The following is a 22,788-nucleotide window of genomic DNA, read 5'->3' as shown; positions in this document are numbered from 1 at the left end:
CACCTCCCCTACCCCCCAATTGATTTGTCGAAGAGTAAAATTATGTGCATTTATGCATTTCTTATTTCATTCCAAAGAATTCGATCAACTCCGAAACGTTCCTGATATCACAGTTTTGTTGTTACAACTAGAGGTTTTAAGAAAGCAGTCTTCTGGGATGTGGCACCGCGTAGATGTGGTATTAACAGACGTTTCGGGGGAACGTATCGCCTCCATCTTCAGGGTAGAAGGAAAAATAAAATCAGCTAGCGAAGAGACAGTGAGAACAGGGGCAAGCTTCCTTTATAGTCACCGCCGTGAACACCTTAAATCTTACAACTAGAGGTTTTAAGAAAGCAGTCTTCTGGGGTTTGGCACCGTGTATATGTGGTGTTAACCGACGTTTCGGAGGAACGTATCGCCTCCATCTTCAGGGTAGAAGAAAAAAAAAAGAAATCTGCAAGCGAAGAGACCGTGAGAATCTGTAAAAGCAGACCGTGTGCTGGAGGCGATACGTTCCTCCGAAACGTCGGTTAACACCACATATACACGGTGCAAAATCCCAGAAAATTTCTTTCTTCATAGTCACCGCCGTGAAAGCCTCAAATCTTACAACTAGAGGTTTGTTTGTTGTGCGCTAAGCACCCAGGAGAACAAAGAGCACCTAATTTAGGTCGAATCACTGTGATTAAACTTAATTTTTTAAAATACGCCTTTTGTATTTCAGTTTTTTTTTTGTTGACGTTAGACCCATCGAAATTATTTTTATTACAAGTTTTCTGAATATTTTATTGGTAGTTTGGTTAAGGACTGGTGAAGGCCGCGTATAAATTCGGACAGGCAGAAGCTTTGTGATTCTTGTTTTTAACAAAATACGGTTTGTCTTAGCAGCCCGTTAGCAAACAAAAGGGGATGAGGCAGAGCCAAGGCCTGTAAGAGGAGCATAGCGAGCCAGGCCTCGACAACTGTAATTATTGAAGGCAGTGGTAGCTAAGGCTCATACCGGGCAATAAATAACCCCAGTGAGGGCCATGATAATAAAAACTGGCAGAAGATAAACCAGACATGCTTTATGATTGAGAGGCACCTTGCTATTCTGGCACTTTTGCCCGTGACAGGAGAGAGAGTTTTTGGATTTCTAGCCCCACCCCCCCCAATATAATGATCAAAATGTCAGACTTTCCCTTCCTTGGTGTCAAATAAACCGGAATTTAGGAGGGAAGGGTTTCTGAGCAGTAGGACAAAAAACAACAAAGGAAAGCGTTATTATCAGGTGTTGTAAGTGATACTAGTTGTTTTTCGATAAATACAGTAATATAACATATTTAAAATATTATTCCGTAATATTTTATGTCCATGTTAGGTGGGTCCCTTGTCACCGCGGCATGGCTAGTCCTCAGGTTGGCGATGGAGGACGTGGAGGGTAAAAAGGTAAAGTTGTCCGTGCGCTTAACAAATTAAGCACTACGCCATGAAGACGTATTGGGGAGTGGATGTGTAGATCCACATTCTCTTGACCTCGGTATTAGCTAGAGGTCAGCTTCACTTTACCCCCGGGAAAAGATCCCCCGGTACACATTGGATAGGAGGTTGGGTGGGCCCTAGAGCAGGTCTGGACGACATGGAGAAGAGAAAATTTTTGACCTTAACGGAACTCGAGCTCCGATGCCTGATTTATTGGTCCAGGCCCTTATATAAATGCTGATAGTTGTGATGACGTGTGGTACAGTATATGACAGTTAAATCGTATTTATTTGTAAGATTTGAGGCTTTCACGGCGGTGACTATGAAGAAAGCAGTCTTCTGGGATTTGGCACCGTGTATATGTGGTGTTAACCGACGTTTCGGAGGAACGTATCGCCCCCATCTTCAGGGTTGAAGAAGTATAAGTAAATCTGCAAGCGACAACACCGTGAGACACGGTCAAGCAGACTGCTTTCTTCGTATTTATTTGTTCCAGGATTTAGTTAGTCGTCTTCACCTGAGAAGGTCTCTCTTGTGGTACTACGGCGAATAGTCAGGTGCTGACGGCAACGCCTTCCACTTTGTCGCGTATGGACAGTTATGCTTCTTGAGTGTGCAGCTGGAAATGTGTGCTTATTTTAAGCGAGTATTTAGATTCTGCATTATTCATTATCGCGTTTTAAAATAAAAATAGAGCTCACTTCCGTTCAACCGTCTGCCCAGATGATAATCTTTTGCGACAATCTAAAATCGTAAAATTGTAAACATGTAATTTTTATTCGTTATTGCATCAGAATCCAAGCCATTTACGATCAGGCGTACTGTAATGTCTGAATTTGAATTTCCTGTTTTCTGTAGCCATGGTTAGGTGCAGGAAATAACAACATTAACACCAGTATGAAGCTCGTAGAATTTCTCGAATGTTTTTGTTCATATTTCGTAGGAAGACCAAGGCGTAGGTGGGCAGACAATATTAAATTTGATCTTAGGAAGATAGGATGGGTTGGTATGGATTGGATTGATCTGGTTCAGGATATGAACCTGTGAAGGGCTGTTGTGAACACGGTAACGAACCTTCGGGTGCCATAAAATTCTGGGAAATTCTTGAGTAGCTGCACAACAGGCGGCTTCTGAAGAAAGGCTCAGCTCCGTAAGTAAGTAAGTAAATGTGGCAGAATGATTTTGAAAATAGTGGAACAATTAGGGTATAAATAAACAGATCAGAATGAAATTCGTCTGTAATATACGATATTCATCCGTGGAAGTTCATAAGGATTTCAGTAATGCAAAAGATATTTCTGCACTCTCCTGTTTTAAACAAGAATCCCGGTGGTTAGATCTTCATTAAATGCCTTCAGTCACAAAGAAACCAAACTTTACGCACTAGCACAGAATACAGTAAAGTAACGTAAAAAAAAAAAAGTAAATGTATCCCTGTAACAGGCCGTGGAGACCCATAGGATTGTGAGATGTTGAGGCTCCCACATTTTCTAGACAATCGGCTCACAGACGACGGCAAGGTTGTCAGCCTTACCCGCCGGCTGCCCTTTACTCCCAAGAATATTCCTAGTACTCATTTCTGTTAGAGGCTGAGTCGACCCCAGGGTCATAGTGCGGCTGGAAGGATTAGGTGAATTGAAAAACATCCAATGTCCTCTTTGAAATTTGAACCCGCGACCTTCCGGCTTATAGCATTGTGCCCCCAATTACAGTATTGCGGGGAGCCTTGACGTCTCAGAACCCTATTCGCCTCCACGGCCTGTTACAGGGATAGATTTACCTTTTTTTTTTGCCATTAATATAGAGTTATCATGTAAACAGACTATTTAATGTTGGAGCCTATAATAGGCTTTGCTTCGGGCGGACCATTACCATTAGGTGTCTCGATGCGCAGTGTCATTATACACCGAATATTAACAAAATCATCTGTTTCTAAAGTTTCACATCCAGAAACTCCATTCAGAGCCATTCTGGAATGGGGAAGCTGATACGTGTCGTGTATCACGTAGACTACAAATGTTCATAATCTCGTGTTCTTCCCGAAAAGCTTGTAGTTGTTGATTTGTACCAGAAATTACAGAACCTTATGGAGCCTGAAAGCACTGTAGGCCTACCGACTTCACAGAAAACCGTCATGGAAACGGTTGAAACCAGTCCACGTATTTGAGTATCGTTTCTTGTTGATGCTGTCTTGTTCTCCCATTCACGCCATAGTCTCCGAAGTTGACCTTTTTCTCATAGTTTTTGACTAGCATTTTATATGCATCTCGTAGCATTAATCGTCACCTGCCATCGTTAACTCGCATGTCGCGAGTGGGCGATCGCATTTGTCCAGTCTGCCTGTAAGTCAGCAGTCGAAGCCGCTGGCCAGTCTGGACGGACGAGTTGTAACAAGTGGCTTTTCACCGCGAAAATCCCCAGAAAAGAACGAATGATAGCAGTTCCATATTTTTGTTAATGTATTTTTTATTGTTCTCTTTATTTATCCCATTGCCAGAAATTAAATTAAGGATTTCAGAAACTCTTGATATGTTTTCAGGTCTTGTTGAATATATTACACCGTCTCCGTGTTACATATCACTTCATATACTGGATTTTTATCTTTTCGTACCTCGAAACTTGAACTGCAGTATCCTTACATATTCAACTAAAGAGGAGTCGAGAAAGCTCAGTCGGTATGGCGACTAGCTACGGGCTGGACAGCCGGGATTCGATTCCCAGCACGGTCAAGATAATTTCTCTACTCCACAGCGTCCATACCTGCTGTGTGGTCTACCCAGCCTCCTGTTCAGTGGGTTTTGGGTGCTCTTTCCTCAGGGGTAAAACCCCCGGGGGCGAAGCTGACTACTCTCCTCCATCAAGAATGGTGGGAGCTGTACCTCCAGTCTCGCCTAGTCTTCGCATTTTGGAGCTTATTTAATCAAGAGCTTAATCTAATATTCAGCTGGAGAGTATATGATGTAAAGTCCCGTAGTTTCAGAGATAGGTACTGACGTTTCGGTGGAACCTACCTTCATCTGAATTGTGGAAGAGTTAAGACGGAGGAAGTAGATTCGTTCAGGCTCCTGCCTGTCAAACTACACGGCGTCACCTCGCAGAAGGCAGTGATTAATATTCATATTAACCGACGCGATAACGTGATATCCCACGTATTCATTTTTTATTTATTTTCTGTGTGTGTGTGTGTGTCACCTCATGACCCTGACTAATTATATTTTGTCGCAGGTTTTAATATCTTACGTAATTCCTTACATATGTTGTCGTACACAATATGTTACTGAGGTGCCCATAATTATCACGATTACGCCTTAATTTATTGGTTTGAAATGTCATAATACATACAAAATATGGACTTTTCGTTTTTGCTACAGCTATCTGTGGTCTAATGGTGAGAGTTCCTTGCTACAGATCCAGAGATTTTTCTGAGAAGCAGTGGGTCTGGAACGGGACCCACTCAGCCTCGTGATAATTGAGGAGCTACTTGAATGGAAAAGTAGTGGCTTCTGTCTATAAAACCGCGATTAACGGCCGTGGGGATCCGTTGCGCAGACCACGCGACACCATCTATCCGCCAAAGTTGGCACTAACTACGCCGACAAGCTGCGCTCGCTCGGTCGGTATAGTTCACTTGCGGACAAAAACCACGCTTTTTTTTTTCGAACTAATCATGTCGGCCTTTCCTCAGTGGCCCGTCCGTGAGGTTAAGTAACCAGAATGCTTTAGGAACTTTGTATTTATCGAATATGTGAAGAGAGAGAAGCTGGTGCTCCCCATTTACACTACGTATAATATTGACCATTGGGTTAATCATGGCACATTGTGATCACGTTCTGAAACACCTTTTCCATCAGAGACACCAAGCCTTATACGTTGTGATCGTACATACTAACTGACCAGACTTTACGGTGTCATAACCCGGAACACAACAGTATCAATCCTCCCTCCTCCCTACGGAAAAACACGAAAACCTCAGATCTCGAGGTTGGAAGGGCGACTCATAACGTCTTACCGAGGGGTACAGTTTTCCCCGGAAGGTAGCAATTTAGTGTTTCTTACCTGACCTTCACGTCTTCTGCAAGAAGGGTGCTTTCCTTCTGCTAATATTTGTACAAGAGATTTATAGGCGGTGAGGAACTAATTAGAAGATCATATCTGAGCGGTAATGCCTCACTGGACAGTTGGCAGAGCAGCAGTGTGTTAAGAGAAATGAAGCCTCTTATACTGTACTTGCTTCACAACCCTTTCACTCGGATCAGATCCTGTTCCGTCCTCCTGGAACCCCCCTAGAACAAGAAATACGCTGTAATGGGATTGAAGCTGGTTTTGACTTTCGGTGTAGTTGATGAGATTTGAACTCGGGTTTTACCTAGGCATATCTGAAAGGGAATTAAGTTTAACTGTCATTCACCTGTCTGTCTTCGAGGCTTGATGAGTGGGATTCTTTTCCCGTTGGAGTAGTAGAGGGAGCTATTTTCCCGTAGTAATGCAGCCGGACCGCCAAGCCCCGTTACTTATGTTGCTGGCTTGGAAGTTTATTTTATTATTCTGGTGATTTGTTGGTACATCTGTTGCTGAGTTCCCAGGAACTGGGATAGCGCGTAGCAACCGGCTACGGACTGGACGACCGCGGGTTCGGAGTTCTAGTCCCGGTAATATCAAGAATTTTCTCTTCTCCACGTCGTCTAGACCGGCTCTGGGGTCCACCAAACCTCCTATCCAATGGGTAAAGGGGGTAAAGCTGCCGGGGCGTGAAGCTGACCACTCCCAACTAGTGCCGAGGTCAAGAAAAATGTGGGTCTATACATCTACTCCCCCATACGCCTTCATGGCTTAGTGCTTAATTAGTAAGTACCTTACCTGCACCACCCACCATATTTCTTAAAGTAGTATCGATTGACGCGCGACCTTTTTAATTAATTTTAATTTGTTGATGTGGTGCGAGACTGAGTCCACTTGGTATGTTGGCCCCGGATAATAGATGATGAGTGTAGAACAGGCGGTGGAAAGAGGAACCGAAGTGCCCCCAGTTCCACTTTGTCCATCACAAATCCCACATGACTGTCCTGGGATCGAACCCGGGCTGCTGCGGCGTACGACTGACCGCTTGAACTTGTATATAGCGTCGTTTATTCCAGCCCGTATGTGTTTAATTTTTACCACATTTCAACTTATATCTCTTTTCATGAAGGGTGTGACGTTAATGTTTTCCGATTTCCTTTTGTCACCTTCCCTTGGACATCCCTGTATTCCCCAAATGTGTTTTGAACTCCCTCTCTACCTCTCCCTTAAACAATTTCTTTTAGCAGGCCTTCCACCCACCCCTAAGTAAGCCTTCTCGATCCCTCAACCTGACACGGTTTGGTATGTCATGTAGTATAGTCTTCTAGCTTGGTTGCCTGGCTTTCTGAAACAGTCCTCTTCTGTCTAAACTGTAGGGTCATTTCTATTAGTCGCTTGGGTCGTAAATTGTAGCGAGTTTGACAGTCGCTACCATGGCGGGCAGACAGGCTCGCTTGCTTGCCTTCTTTCTGCCTGTTGCAAGGCTGGTCACGTAGTCTGTATGGCGCTTCTTCTTAAAGCTTAAATTCCTTAATAAGAAGTACGTATTCGCGCCTAATAGCCACAAAGCAATGAAGGCGTATGTCGCGCTAATCAAGCATCACGCCGTGACATACGGAAGCATGTAGGAGTAAGTTTCCATTTGTAACTTCAGCGTCATTCCCGGGGAAAAGACCCTACGGTTTTATTGAAGGGGTGAAGCCCATAGCCGTAGAGAAGAATCCAACTCCTTCCGGCCCGATGTATGGCCACTACTTTGAGCTGTCACGGGCCCAGAGAGTTATTCGGCCCAAGGATTTGTTAAGCAGCTAACTGATGTAATATGTGGGAGAGTCCGTAAATAAGTCACAAATGGAAGTAAAACAGCTGTAATAGACGTAATAGCTTTTCTATGTGTATCACTAGGTAGCAGCACAGCCAGAATCATGACAGTGTCAATAGACGCGCCTGCGCACGTTCAGAGGCTGATTTCAGTAGTCAAAATGGCGACCGTGCTTGAGGAGTGTATTGCCGAACAGCAGTGTTCTGTTGTGCGTTTTTGTGGACAAAACTCAACGCAAAGGATATTAATAAAGAATGTTTTCCTTGCGGTAGGAAGTATTTGTCGCGTAAAGCGGTTCCACCTTCGTGGTAAAGGTTTCTCTGATGAAACGGAGGTGCGGAATTGTGTGAAGATAAAATAGAGATGGACGAATGATGAACATAGGATAAGGACTAAGGATCGTGTTGATTTGAGTTCCTTCGCATGCCCGGTTTTTCAATTCGGAATTTATGGATTCCGAGACCTTCCGAGACTGCGCATGCCTTACACCGCTCAGCTACCGTGACCGGCGGAATTAAGGAATTAGGTTGTTAACATATGAGTTGCAGGATGCCACGTCCCTAAGGATTGCAGTTTACTCGGGAGCGGAACAAGCTTCGCTCACAGAAAAGTGTGTTTTTATTTTGGGGGGAGGGGTTACCAGTTTCACAGTTGTGACATGTGCCAGGTATGATGATAATAATCCAACCCAATAGCATGGAAGGACCATGTTCGCAGATTCCACCGTGTTTCAGGCAGGGGAAGGCCACTACCAGAACCACTCGTGCTTTTTCCAACAAGTGCGTTGTAGCCTGCTTTCCTGAAGTAGGCGAGTGCAATTTCCATGCTGTGTCTCACCTGTCAACTTCTGAACGCCTAAACCAATATTTATGAAACTCGGTATACTTCGTAAATCCCTCTAATCAATCTGTGTCTGTATCGCCACGTGTCGTTTACAGGTAACGGTTCGGTATACACGTTCCCTCCGTGGTTTATGTTACATTATAGTGGCATGTGGTAGCGTTGGGTGAGGCACTATGCTAAAAGCCAGGAGGTCGTGGATTCGATTTCCAGTGTGGTCATTGGATTTTTAAGTTGACCTAATCCTTTTAGCCTCACCATGGCCTTTGGTTTGACACAGCCTCTGACAGAAATGAGTACCAGGAATCATCCTGGGGTTAAAGTGCGGCTGGCTCGTAAGGCTGACAACCTCACCGCCGTCTGTGAGCTGATTGTGTAGAAAATGTGGGAGCCTTAACGTCTCACAACCCTGTGGGTCTCCACTGCCTGTTACAGGGATACCTTTACATATCACAGTGTGTACATCATCTGCTATGGGAATTAGGTTGCGTCTTCGGTTATTGGTGTAGACCATTATTTTTTTATTGCTAGTGGGGTGGGACTGCTGCCACTTCTGGCCTATTGTACCAGCCCTAGATGATATGTGAGGGTGATTGTGGAGCAATTGGTGGAATGAAGATTTGCAGGGGAAACCGAAGTACTCGGAGAAAACCTGCCCCAGCGCCACTTTGTCCACCACAAATCCCACTTGACCAGACCCGGAATCGAACCCGGTCCGCCGCGGCGGGAAGCCAGCTACTAACCGCTTGAGCTATCGCGCGGCCTACCTACCGTTAATCTAGCCCGGTGGAGAACTTTTGTAAGGGTTGTTACACGAGGGATGAATTACCCCAGCTCACACAATCTGCTGCGAAATGCATATGTACACTCTGAACTGTACTCTCGAACGCAGCGTTATGTCTGAACAGTTGTGTACGTGTGGTACAGTAGGTTTGTTGGAACTGTGGCAGGCCTGAGTATTAAAACCAGTGAGACGTTAAAATGCTTAAGAACGGATATCGAGGGTCTAGATAACGCGAGAGGCCATTGTTGTGAGGGTGTCTGTGGTCTGCATAGCGACCGTTTGATACCGATTTTCTGCCACTTCACGTCTTGCAGTAATAATCATGTGAGGGTCGCAGGACAGTGTAGTTAGGCCTATTTGTCTTGTTCCTCATCCCTCCTCTTTATATCGCACACTGTTGTGAACCGCGCATGTTGCTAGCATCCAAGTGACCCGCGGTCTGACCCACTGTACCTACTCTGAGTCACTGAACTGCGCGTCCCACACTTGCCTTCCCACGCGCAGTCTCCATCGAGAAGTGGATGCTGCTCAGTTGTAAATCGTAATTGGCAATCATTGTCAGCTAGGCACAGAATCGTAAAAAAGTTCCCCCACCCGCGTCCATGAATGCAAAATGCGAATGAGCAGGTAAAACTCCACGTGGGACCTCAGCACAGCGCGTCTTTGAAATCCGTAACGGGGCAAGAATTTGGTTTGTTGCTTCAGAGCTACGTTCACAAGGAGCCAACGGTTAAAGCAAGGATATACACTCCGTAACCGTCAAAAATATGAACTTTTTTTGATCACAAAGACCTAGGAAATCACCTGCAGTTATGCCCTAAAGTCGCGAAACACCCTGTATAGGGTGTTTCACGACTTTAGGGCATAACTGCAGGAGGTCGTATTGACATTACGCGATTCCGTCACTTCTTGAAACAATGTTTCATGACGCATAGTAGTAGCTAATTTCTGGCTCTGCGTCCTGTAAAGATTTCCGCACTTCTCTTTTTTTTGTATCTGTGAAATGAACGTATGTAAATCATTTGGAAAGTGCGTTTCTTATGAACTGCTATATGCCCGTCTCTACTTAAGCCTGCATATTAAGTAGAGAGGCGTCATAAATTAGGGTCAGAAGTTTTGTCGTTTACAACCTGGCCCTTCCTGTAATGAAAATTGGAAGTGACCAAGCTAATGTCATTAAACACTTTCGAATGGCTGCAACGCACGTTGCCGCGCAACTGCCTGCTTCTTGTCAGTTTCATCAAATTTAGGAAGTTGTAAACTTCAGACATGGGCCTCTTCATTTAAATAACTTTTACCCAGAATGACGTAATTAATTAGGCATTGGGAGACTGTGAACTTCTGTCACTAACACGATACGATAGTCTCCTGTTCCCTCCCTGAGACTGAATGCCGTTGCGAGTGCATGAAAGAGACTGTGGAGTCTCTGTGTTACTGCTCACAGACGCAGTCTCCTGTTCCCTTCCCCCCTCCCTGAGACTGAATGCCGTTGTGAGTGCATGAAAGAGACTGAGTCTCTGTGTTACTGCTCACAGACGCAGTCTCCTGTTCCCTTCCCCCCTCCCTGAGACTGAATGCCGTTGTGAGTGCATGAAAGAGACTGAGTCTCTGTGTTACTGCTCACAGATGCAGTCTTCTGTTCCCTCCCTCCCTGAGACTGAATGCCGTTGTGAGTGCATGAAAGAGACTGGGAGTCTCTGTGTTACTGCTCACAGACGCAGTTTCCTGTTCCCTCCCTCCCTGAGACTGAATGCCGTTGCGATTGCATGGAAGAGACTGTGAGTCTCTGTGTTACTGCTCACAGACGCAGTATGAAGTACACGCGCCAAGAAACGTGTTATATATTTTGGCCAGTTTGAGAGGGCGGTTATAGCTTTGAACCGGGGTCATACCTATCTCTTTGACACAGAGAAACCGTAAAGTTTGTAAGACTCACTCTTCACACCAGCTCGGTAGGCTATGAGCTGGACTATCGGGTTTCGATTATCGGCAGGAGCAGGAAGTTTTCTGTTCGCCACCGCTGAATCCAAACCGATTTCCGGGTTCATCATAGAGGCACTGGAGGTGTGAAGCGGCTGGAGCATGAAGCTGATCACACCATATATAATGCGGAGCTTAATGATTCGTTTAATCATACCGGCATTTCCTATTACGCCTCCTTAACGTGGCGTCTCGGATTGCTCGTCGTCCCAGAATTCCATCCGTCGAAGATCATTTGCTACTTCGACCACAGGGTCCAGTGCCGAGCAGTGTGGTCTAGTGGCCAGAGCTCCTGGATACAGATCCATAGTTCCCGGGTTTGATTCCCAGCGCTACCAGCTTTTCTGAGAAGTAGTGGGTCTGAAACGGGGTCCACTCAGCCTCGTGAGGATAATTAAGGAGCTGTTTCAAGGAAATAGCGGCTCCGGTCTAGAAAACCGAGATTAACGGCCGTGGGGATTCGTTGCGCTGACCACGCGACATCCTCTATCAGGAAAAGTTGGCAGTAACTTCGCCGACAAGCGGCGGTTGCTCGGTCGGTATAGTTCGCTTGCGGTTGATCCCATTGTGTTCTTACACGTATCCGACTGCCTCAGATCCAGCGCCTCTTTTCTAAGCAGTATTAAGACAGGTTGTGTAACTGGCAGGTTACTGTTAGCAGTGACGGGGGTTCGAACTAGCTCCATGAATGTCTTGGTTGTTAATGTTTTTATGCTTTTTGTAAACCCTTTAACAGAACGTCCGGCTGCAACCCACGTTAATTCATAATCCTGTTATTAAATGGTACATAACAGTAATCTTCTCATGTTATGCAGCAAATACTCATCTTATTTGATACAGCGTCGTTATATAACAAAACAGAGAAGAATAGATTTTGAAGAAAGTTTGGTTGAACGTGATCTCAAGAGGCCGTAACCATCACAGGACAGCATAAGCGAAGTCAGACCGGTTATGGTCTTTGTTAGAGAAAGAATATTTTTGGGTGTATGTGGAGCTATGGACCGTAGGTGGGTGGATAATAATTAAAATGGGTCTTAGATAGGATGGGGCGGTATGGACTGGATCGATCTGGCTCAGGATAGGGACCAGTGGAACACGGTAATGAATCTTCAAGATGTATAAGTTGCTAAAAGTTCTTGAGTAGCTGCACAACTGGCGGCTTGTGAAGTTAGTTATGGAGATGTGACTGAGAAAAAAGTGTCCTGAAGAGAACTGAAACCCCAAAATACTTGGAACTTTGTGGTCGAAGACGAGAGAAAGTTCTGTCATCCCTTGAACGTGTTTTACCCGGATGTCAGAAGCCCCTGTGGGCATGCAACCTGTACCTCTCACTGGACAGTGAAACAGGAAGTGTTGGTGGGTTGAGGGCGGTTAGGGTTGGAATGGAGAGAGATGTAATTTGTCATTGACTCGAGGTTAGCGTGCTGGAATTTCGGTAGTGGAACCGGATAGTTGGAACCATTTTACGCGGCTCTTCACAGTCTTTCTAAGCACATTCCGGTGCGGTCCAGAAATTAAACAAGTTTCTCTTTTTTTTTCCTCCACCCCTCTTTGGGTTTCTCTTCGTGTTTTATTTCTTGACCGTTCACTGCTTCCGTGTTTAGTGCCGTATGACAATTACAGTTACCAGGAACTTGGAAAGAACATAAAAATTATCTGTTCTGGCGACGAACGGGGGAGTTTTCAGTTGGGGTACCATCTTACCAGTAGAAGCTGCTGTTCAGGGCCGAATTTGGAACCGGGAAAGTTGCATACGCACTGCACGCAGTGGAAAATAGCTGTAACATGTTGCGCGTTCAGAATATTCCTTTTTTTCCCCTTGGCACTACAGCCCCAGTGGACCTAGGCCTACCTCCATGAACTTCTCCGTTCACTTCGGTTTTTCTAGATCATACACATTCGGTAGGACTCCTAGGGCGAGTGATCAGCTCGTCGCAAGGCCTCTACCTGTACACAAGCACAGAAAAACGCACACACACAAACTAAACATCCATGCCCTGAGTGGGATTCGAACCCACGATCCCGGTTTACAAGCGAGCGAAGACAGTACATACCTTAGACTGCTCGGCTACTGTGACCGGCAGTGTATAAGAATAATATATAAGAATTCAGTTCGTACCTCACAGGAAACAGATCCGAACCCACGATCCCGGTTTCCAAGCGAGCGAAGACAGTACATGCCTTAGACCGCTCGGCTACCGTGACCGGCCAGAATATTCTTCACGTTTCATAATTTTCTGTCTGTGATTCCCCGCCGATCCCATTACCCATCTTTTTGCATCCTGTTCCCATCGTCTCACGTTGCGTATTATGCCGACGTTTGTTGCAGTTTTCTGTATTGCATTTGATGCGCGGAGCGAACAGTTCTGCTAGCAGTCCGGTCGGCGGAGGTGCTCGTGCGCTTCGCTTCAGTGGAAGTCTCGAAAGCATGCAGTAAATTTTCTGTCGCAACGTTTAAACACCAAGACACATTATCTTGCCACTGATAACATGTGCTTTGTGTCTCCGCTCGCCGACGCCTCAAAACTTTGATGGGGCATGAAGTAGCTACATGCGTGTAAAAGCGCTGTAAAAATTTAAATATAGAAATGTGATAGGCGGGTCTGATCCCCCCCCCCCCCGAACTTGACGTTTACGTAAGCAGGAGCTGTGTGCCATGATGATCATTGGTTTGTACCCCGGGGTATAACAGTAACCAGTGGAGTTCATGTGCACTGTGATGATGATGACAATGACAGTGACAGTAATGATTAATTTTATTATTCTTGGGTAAAGGGCGGCGGCGCGTAAGGCTGAAAACCTCACCGCCGTCCGCGAGCCGATTGTCTAGAAAATGTGGGAGTCTCACAACCACGTGGGCCTCAACAATCTGTCACAGAAATAACTTTACCATTTTTATTTTTATTATGTAATACGGTTAAGGCAATATGCTACAAGTCGGAAGGTCGCGGGTTCAAATACCGATGAGGTCATTGAATTTTTTTTCAATTGACCTAATCCTTCCGGCCGCATTGTGGCCCTAGGGTTCACTCAGCCTCTGATAGAAATGAGTACCAGGAATTAATTAAATAATTTTCCTGGGGAGTAAAGCGCGGCCGGCGCGTAAGGCTGACAACCTCACCGCCATCTTTGAGCCGATTGTCTAGATAATGTGGGACCCTCAACGCCTCACAACCCTATGGGCCTCCACGGCCTGTTACAGGGATACCTTTACTTTACTCTTAATACCTAACATTGTTTCTTGCTGTCATGCTTCATAGTAGTCATCATAGTCATTAAAATACTAATTTCTCATTGGAAATAGTACTTGGTTTACGTTCCGAATTTTTTAATAACTTTGATCCTTGTTAATCAAATATGATGATACTGCTAGTACCACTACTAATAATATAATAATAATAATAATACAAATACAGATTACCTTTTTGCATTTTGTTGATTCATGTTAATTAACTTGTGTTCGCCTTCTAAATGTCTTTTTTTCCTTGGCACTACAGCCCCAGTGGGCCTAGGCCTACCTCCATGAACTTCTCCGTTCACTTCGGTTTTTCTAGACGTCATCTGGGATGTGACGCCGTGTAGATGTAGTGTTAACCGACCTGCTATCACTTTCTATGCTTACGGATTTTACCCTGAAGATGGAAGCGATACCTTCCTCCGAAACGTCGGTTAACACATTTGCACGGCGCCATATCCCAGATGACTGCTTTCTTCATTTTTAAACTTATTTCTATAAATAACTTGGTGGCCTGTAGTCTGGAAGCGAGCTATACCGACCGAGCGACCACCGCTTGTTGGCGAAGTTAGTGCTAACTTTAGCGGATAGAGGGTGTTGCGTGGGTCAGCGTAACGGATCCCCACGGCCGTTAATCTCGATTTTCTAGACCGAATTTCTATAGATAGGCGTATTAAATATACATACACGTATTGTGGTAGCTGGTAATGAGATTAATATTTTAGGTGGTGGGCCTGTGTAATTTTTACATAGCGCATGTTCTGCTGATGATTACCGTCAAACGCTAAAGTGAAGCTGAGGCACCTCAAAGGCCTTTGGGCTTGGTGGCAGAGGTTCGGGAGTTGATTGGTAAGTTGCATATGTAGACCGTGATTACCATTGGAGGATCTCATTGTGTGTATATTTACTTATACGCATTTGCATTCAAAAGCGCAGACGCGGAAACGACTTTTATTGCACGACCGAACTGAACCGGTTCTCGCCATGTCACCTCCATGCTTAGGCCGCGCCGTAGCTTAAGCGGTTAGTCGCTGGCTCCCCACCGCGGCTGCCCGGGTTCGATCCCGGGTCTGGTCAAGTGGGATTTGTGTTGGACAAAGTGGCGCTGGGACGGGTTTTCTCCGAGTACTTAGGTTTCCCGAAAATTTAAATTCTTAAAATAAAACATTTGTGTTAATGAAGTTAAGAGGATCATATTCGGTAAATATACGCTATTATCCAAGTCAGGCTTTTGCACTCCAAAGATCTGTCTGTCTGTTCGTCTGACCGTCCGTCCCTCCATTGCTCTATAGTCCTTTATTGGAGCTTGGCCTGTACACAGTCGGTAGGACTCCTTGGACGGGGGATCAGTCCATCGTAAGACCTCTACCTTTACACAGTAACACAAACAACCATGGCGAAAATTGTTCATGCCCTAGACCGCGTCGCCACTGTGACCGGCGTGTTAAATATATATATATATTTTTTTCCTTTGGCACTACAGCCCCAGTGGGCCAAGGGCTACCTCCATGAACTTCTCCCTTCACTTCGGTTTTTCTACATCTTACACATACGGTAGGACTCCTTGGGGTGATCAGCTCGTTGCAAGGTACACAAACATCCATGCCCTGAGTGGGATTCGAACCCACGATCCCGGCTTCCTAGCAGTACATGCCTTAGACTGCTCGGCTACCGTGACCGGCAGTGCATAAGAATAATATATAAGAATTCAGTTCGTACCTCACAGTAAAGAGATCCGAACCCACGATCCCGTTTTCCAAGCGAGCGAAGACAGTGCATGCCTTAGACCGCTGGGCTACTGTGACCGGCAGTGTATAAGAATAATATATAAGAATTCAGTTCGTACCTCACAGGAAACAGATCCGAACCCACGGTCCCGGTTTCCAAGCGAGCGAAGACAGTGCATGCCTTAGACCGCTCGGCTACTGTGACCGGCGTGTTAAATATATACCACTTGAAAATTACACCATTTGCTGTTTCTGTCTTATTGTACCTTTCTGTTTAGTATTTATAATGTGCATAACTTAGAATTGAACCACGAGGTGGCCTATCCTATAGCAGATATAGGTAGGAGAAGTGAAAGCGGGGTAGCTGCCCCGGAAGTAGGGGGCATGGCCCCTAGTCAGGAGGTTTACTCAGATTTAGAAATGTACTGAAGATTGTCAGTGTGAAGGGAACTGCGAACGAAGCGAGGGGCAAACTTTGTGTCCTTGTTCCTTGGCTGGGAGCGAATAGTAAATAGAAATGTTATTGAAGTGGCTGTCCAAGCTCTATAGACTATTTAGCAAGGGGTGAGGCACGTTTTAAGTTGTCCAGGGCGATGAAATGACAAGTTCCACCCTTCGTCTGCATTCGACATGCAATTTAATAATATTATTTACAGCAGTCGGTATAGCGACTGGCTACGGGCTGGACGACCGAAGAATCTTGAGTTCGAGTCTCGGTAAGGGCAAGAATTTTCTCCACGTCGTCCAGACCGGCTCTGGGGCCCACCCAGCCTCATATCCAATGGGTACTGAGGTTATTTTCCCCGGAGGTAAAGCGGCCGGAGCGTGAAGCTGGCCACACCTCCAGTTAGTGCCGAGGTCAATAAAATGTGGATCTATAAATTCACTCCCCCATACGCCTTCATGGCGAAGTGCTGAATTAAACACAGGGACAACTTTAGACCGAAAGGAAAAGAAAGAAATATCTGTATTTGTGCTCTGGCTAGGTGATCAGCTCAGGTGGAGGATTGGATTCCACAGGGCTTACATGATGAAGATGTTTTATTAACTCGTTTATAATTAGTGAGAGTGATGCGGCTTAGACTTGCGCGTAATCCATACAGATGAGCTTCCTGTTACAGCCACTTGAGGAATCCTTTAGCTGTAATTAGCACCGCCATAAAAGTGTTCCTTTTATTGGAGGACTTGTTCACACTGGCCTATAAAGCATTCCTGCTTGTGGTGTGGGTGGCAGCTCAGACTCGACACACAGTAGTTGTAATTGCAGTTGATGGCAGTCCTGTGTTTAAGCGATAAGTGATATGTTAGTGGGCGTGTGCATGTAATTTGTCGACTGCTCAACCGAGGAAAAATCGAATGTCTCGGTTGAATGGTTACAGCAATCCTGCATTGTATGGAGGGAACTCGCAGGCGTTACTACCGACGCATTTTTTCACACTTTTCTAGTTCCTTTTTGCAATTGTAAAAAAAGGTAACAGCTATCACTGTAACAGACCGTGGAGGCCCATAGGGTTGTGAGACGTCGAGGCTCCCACAGTCGGCTCACAGATGGCTGTGAGGTCAGCCTTACGCGCCCGCTCCCCTTTACCCCGAGGAATATTCCTGGTACTCATTTCTGTTAGAAGCTGAGTCGACCCCAGGGCCATAGTGCGGCTGGAAGGATTAGGTCAGCCGAAAAATCCAATCGAACCCGCGATCTTCCGACTTATAGTGTAGTGCCTCAACCAACTATGCTACGGGTCTTAAATAGGCCTCTACCGGTTTCTTTTCTGCCTTCAGAATTCATCCTCACAATCTTCCCCATTCGACGCTGTATAAGGTAGACAGTTGAATTTTCATAGCCTTCCACTTTTGGTGGTCGGATGTTACGTTTATGGTATACAAAGCTCATTAGAGTGTGCATAATAGACTTGAACCGAATGTTGAAGTAGCCTCAAGATGGCGCGTGCGTTACCTTGACAACAGATGTAGGTTCGAACGGTAATGCATCTATGACTCAGTCATCTGGAATTTGGTACCGGATTTGTTGAATTGCAAGTATGATGATTGTACAGTTAACTGCTTGGTTCGTAGTCACGTTTGGGAAAACTGATTCTTCTGTTGAAAATGAGTTTTCCATTATCAGTAGGCGTTCCCCGTAAACGCCCTGCAGTTGATATGGATGTTGAACGACGTGCTGTATGTAGCTCTCCTTTGAAAGTAATTCGGTTCAGTTCTCAAACAGAATTAACGGAAAGCAATATGGATATTTTTTTCTTAGCACTACAGCCCCAGTGGTCCTAGGCCTACCTCCATGAACTCCGTTCACTTCGGTTTTTCTAGATCTTACACATTCGGTAGGACTCCTTGGGCGGGTGATCAGCTCCTCGCAAGGCCTCTACCTGTACACAAAAAAAAAAAACGCACACACACACAAACAAACTAAACATCCATGCCCTGAATGGGATTCGAACCCACGAACCCGGTTTCGAAGCGAGCGAAGACAGTACATGCCTTAGACCGTTCGGCTACCGTGACCGGCGCAATATGGATTTAGCGGACAGCATTTCGTTACATTCTTTGCCGTAAGTTTCTGTGATAAGAGGCCGCGCTCAAGCGGTTAGTCCCTGGCTTCCCACCGGGGCGGCCCGGGTTCGATCCCGGGTCTGGTCAAGTGGGATTTGTGGTGGACAAAGTGGCGCTGGGCCAGGTTTTCTACGAATACTTCATTACTTCGGTTTCCAATGCCAATCTTCATTCCACCAGTTGCTCCACAATCAAACACAATAGGCCAGAAGAGGCCGCAGTGCAAGGGACTTAGTCCCACTCCACTAGCAATAATAAAAAAAAATAAGTCAGGTGTGAAGCCAGCGACTGACCGATTGAAGTATGGCGCGGCCCAAGCTAAGTGGTTACTATATGTACTACCTGACGTAATGTGTTTACTGTGAGGTACGAACTGAATTTTCATATAAATTCAGCCTTGGAAGGGTTAATCTGGTGATACAGCGTGACAGACAGGAATCTAACATGGTCTGGTTTACTGCTGTTTGCAGGGAAAGTGGACCCGACGCCCCACACGTCTTCGTTCAACATGGGCTACTTGGTCTCTCCTTACCCATACCCCAACGGCACCGCAGGGCCCATACCCGTCTCTATGGTGAGTACGATGGTGATACATGTTACCTCGCGCCTCTCATTTTGTGAATAGTCGGTCGGCCTGTGAGCTACAGCAGTGTGTGAACCCAACTCAAGCTGCAACATCCCCGCTTCACTGATGATAAATGTTAAGTCCAGGTAGCCTGGTGCTCCCACCAAAAGTAAGTTTTTCATTTCTTTCGCGAGTTCACAGTGGATATGTGCGCAGAAACGCTGAAGTGAATTTTACCTAGGACTGTAACGTATTGCCAAACTATGTCCCCAATATCAGATTTCATGAATATCAGTTCTTGCAACGACAAGGATGGAGAAGTTAATTGGCTAATTTTTTTTTGCAAGTTCTGGTTAGAAACGCGCCAAAGATCAGCCTTGCAATTTGTGCGTGGCGTGAAGTGTTTTCCCCTGTTGTGAAGGTATGTATGAGTAGACTTATAGCAGTATCATGACTGCAGCACATCCAGTTGCTGTCAGTTTGTTGCAGAGGTCGAAATCTTGTGTACGTTTGTCACTGACCGCATGAGCTCTGTGTTCCCGTTTACAACGGGCTTGATGGAGCGAAGGGTATTCTGGCAAACTGCAGTTTAATGATATCGATTTATTGATTGAAAGGGGGTAGGGACATTTAATTGAAGTGGTCTTAAAAATGCGCATTCCGGCCAGCTTTTCCATGATTTGTACCGTGGTAATCGTTGTTTGTTGTAGATACACGATTGTTTCTTTTGGATGGCAGGCCTGTGGATAATATTTGGACCAAAGAGAAAGAGAATAACACCATAAAGGAGTATATTAATGTTATCTCTTTCTTCTGTTAGGACATAGTGGAACAGAGTCCTTCTGGAGAAGTTCAGATATCGGTGTCCGGGATAGTGCACAGACGGGTTTCTTTGGAGACCGCGTGAATCTTCAGGTTCCATAGCAGTTTGGAATGTCATGTTCTCTAAATAACCAACGAATAGCTCACTGAAGACCTTTTAACGTGTAGTAGATTAGTTAATTCGTCAGAATTCATTACTTCTCGTTTGTCAGTCAGATTGTTACCTAAGAGGCCATGTAATCCATAAACTTCTCCAGTCACGGTAGCCGAGCGGTCTAAGGTATGAACTGTTTTCGCTCGTTGGGATCGTGGGTTCGAATCCAATTTAAGGCATTGACATTTGGTGTATGTGTTTATTCTGTGTTTAGGTAGCCCCCTTGCGGCGGGCTGTTCACTCCTCCAAGGAATCCTACCGTCTGTGAAAAATGATTACGGAACTGAATAAGAGGCCAGGGCCCCGAATGGGCTGGAAGAGCCATTAGAAAGGAAAGGGATAGTTCATAAAGTATTGCGTACACCATTTTGTTAGTGAATTGGGTAGAGTCGAGTAGTTTCGTGAATTAGTTTCTGGGTCTTATATAGTTCAGATACCATGTGTCGAGGTATCATTAAAACGACGTTCGTTTGAAAAGGCATTACTAATTTTGTCTGTAAAGATACGACCTCATCCAGTACCGACGTTAGGAATAATGGAGCCGTTCCTCCACTCCCCCATACGTCTTATGGTGTTTTGTGTAATTAATCAAGCACAGGAAAAACTTCCTGTTGTTATGGCTCCACAGCCTTCCGTTGGGCCTTTGTCGCCTTTCCAGTTTCTTGATCTTATACATAGCCGGTAGGTCTCCTTGGACGGGGGATCAGTCCGTCTCAAGGCCTCTTATCTGCACACACAGTACAGACAACATCCATGCCTTGGGTGTGATTCGAACCCACGATCCCAACGTCCGAGCGAGCGAAGACAGTTATGCCTTAGACCGCTCGGCTACCGTGACCGGCAGTGTATAAGAATAATATATAAGAATTCAGTTCGTACCTCACAGGAAACAGATCCGAACCCACGATCCCGGTTTCCGAGCAAGTGAAGACAGTTCATGCCTTAGACCGTGCAGCATTTTGCTGTTACTAGCCAAAAAATTACGTGCAGACTTCGCAGTGAAAATGTGTTCGGAGCAGGATTGAGTGACAACTCTGTGAAACGAGATATGTTGCCGTTAATGTGTAAAATTTTACTGCGTCATTCTGCCAGTCGGTTGGTTAACCAGTCAGGATATATAGACGATAGAATCAGCGCTCACTTCTAAAACAATGGCCACTGCGTGCTTTGTATATTGAGAAACAGTGGAGGTTGGTTAGCTTAATCATTGATTAGCCTTCTGTCCTATTGTGAGGGGCGAGACGAGTATAAACAAATGCAATGAAGAGCCCCCCCCAACTTCTTCAAGGGGTCTGTCACGTCTTTGGGGTTGTTTTGCTTCTCCTTCAGACGCTGGTGGTGGTGGATTTGTTTATTATTCACTTTTTGGAAGTCCTTGTGCTCCATCTCCCATTACTAATGAACAAAGGCCCTCTCTAAATGCAACTTGGCGGAGATGGAATTGCCTCTATACTGAATGCAAATGTGACCGAAGTTCAGAGGTTTGTGGTGTCAGCTGGTTCCTGAGTTTTTATCCGTCATTTCTGAATGACTTCCTAGTTTAAAGAACCGAGAATCTTACCCAGACCGATGCAAATAATGACGTTAATATTATCGGGTACAGTTTCATGTTACTGTTTGTAAACATTATTATTAATACATAGTATGCTGTGGAGGTGAAGTTGAAGTTGAGTTCTTTACTGTGTTACAAGTCAGTGTTATGAGGGGCTACTGTCAGCGAGGAGTTAAGTTCCCTGCATTGGTTTTACCAGTAGAAAAAGGGTGCTCGATGGCCATTAGAGGGAGGTTAGGCACGAAGAGAAAATACATGTTGTATTGCATCTTGTACGCCAAGATCTCCATATATGGGCTTTTAAAACGTACTGTCCTTATTTTGGAAAAATTAAATTAGGGTTATGAAATCGCCTTCCTGTCTGTGCGTGCCCTTGTCCCTGTCACACCCCAGTTAATTTTTTGAATGCCTAAAGCAATCTTACTGAAACTTGGATATGTCTATTGCGACAGCTGATCCCATCTTAGCGGCGTAATTCGTAAATCTCTCCCATCAGTAATACCAACATTACAGCCTCTCAAATTGTTGCGGCAATAACCGTAATGTTAACTTAAATACCTGATCTGATCGTCATGGAATTTGGTACGCATATAATGCAACGGCGCACGTCATAAATCAGTAATACCAACATTACAACCGATCGGATTGAGGTAATAATGACTTTGGTGTTACCTGAATGCCCGAACCAGTCTTCGTGAAAGTCGGTATGTATGTCATGCTATCTGTGGTCATGTCAGCGGAGTACTTTATGAATCACTGCAGTCAGTAATACCAGCAGTTCAGCGTTGCAGATTGTATTTTATTGCGCATACCTACTAAAGCCTCTTTCCTGCTTGAACCAGATAGTAAAATTACTGTGAAAGGAAAGTGGGCGATTAATTAATTCTTCTCAGAACTTCTTTTATTTCTTTATTTTTTTTTTCTGCTTCGTCAGATAGACCGCGGGCGATGTGGAATGTCTGGCGGGCCGCGGATTTAGGAGTTATCAGTAATGTCCCAAAGTAGACGGCATCAAGAGTGATTATACTAAAGTACGGTAAATGGGATTATTATTATTATTATTAGAGGGGGTGGGTTTCCCCCTGCACTTAGATCAGTTATTGGTCCATTGTGCGTCCCCCTTTAATTTATACTGTCGCCATACCCTACCGGTACTGGTGCGTAGTATCAGTCCCGGTCAGCCAACGAGGTCGGCTATCCGTACCTGATATTACCCCCATCTACCAGAGGCATTGGAAAC

At 45.2% G+C, this 22,788-nt stretch overlaps 1 protein-coding gene across 1 annotated transcript in view; it reads left to right on the top strand.

Moving 5' to 3' along the window:
• LOC111867222 (protein pangolin, isoforms A/H/I/S) overlaps positions 1-22,788 on the top strand; it is a 480,096-nt gene that overhangs the window by 6,225 nt on the left and 451,083 nt on the right. Inside the window, exon 3 of the mRNA XM_023856871.2 lies at positions 18,926-19,029. Coding sequence (XP_023712639.1) covers positions 18,926-19,029 — 104 coding nt within the window. The remainder of the gene's footprint in view (positions 1-18,925; positions 19,030-22,788) is intronic.

This window comes from Cryptotermes secundus, unplaced genomic scaffold (genome assembly GCF_002891405.2).
Source record: "Cryptotermes secundus unplaced genomic scaffold, Csec_1.0 scaffold565, whole genome shotgun sequence".
NCBI lineage: Eukaryota > Metazoa > Arthropoda > Insecta > Blattodea > Kalotermitidae > Cryptotermes > Cryptotermes secundus.
The sequence above is the reverse complement of the archived record's forward strand: the minus strand, read 5'-3'. Positions and strand labels throughout refer to the sequence as shown.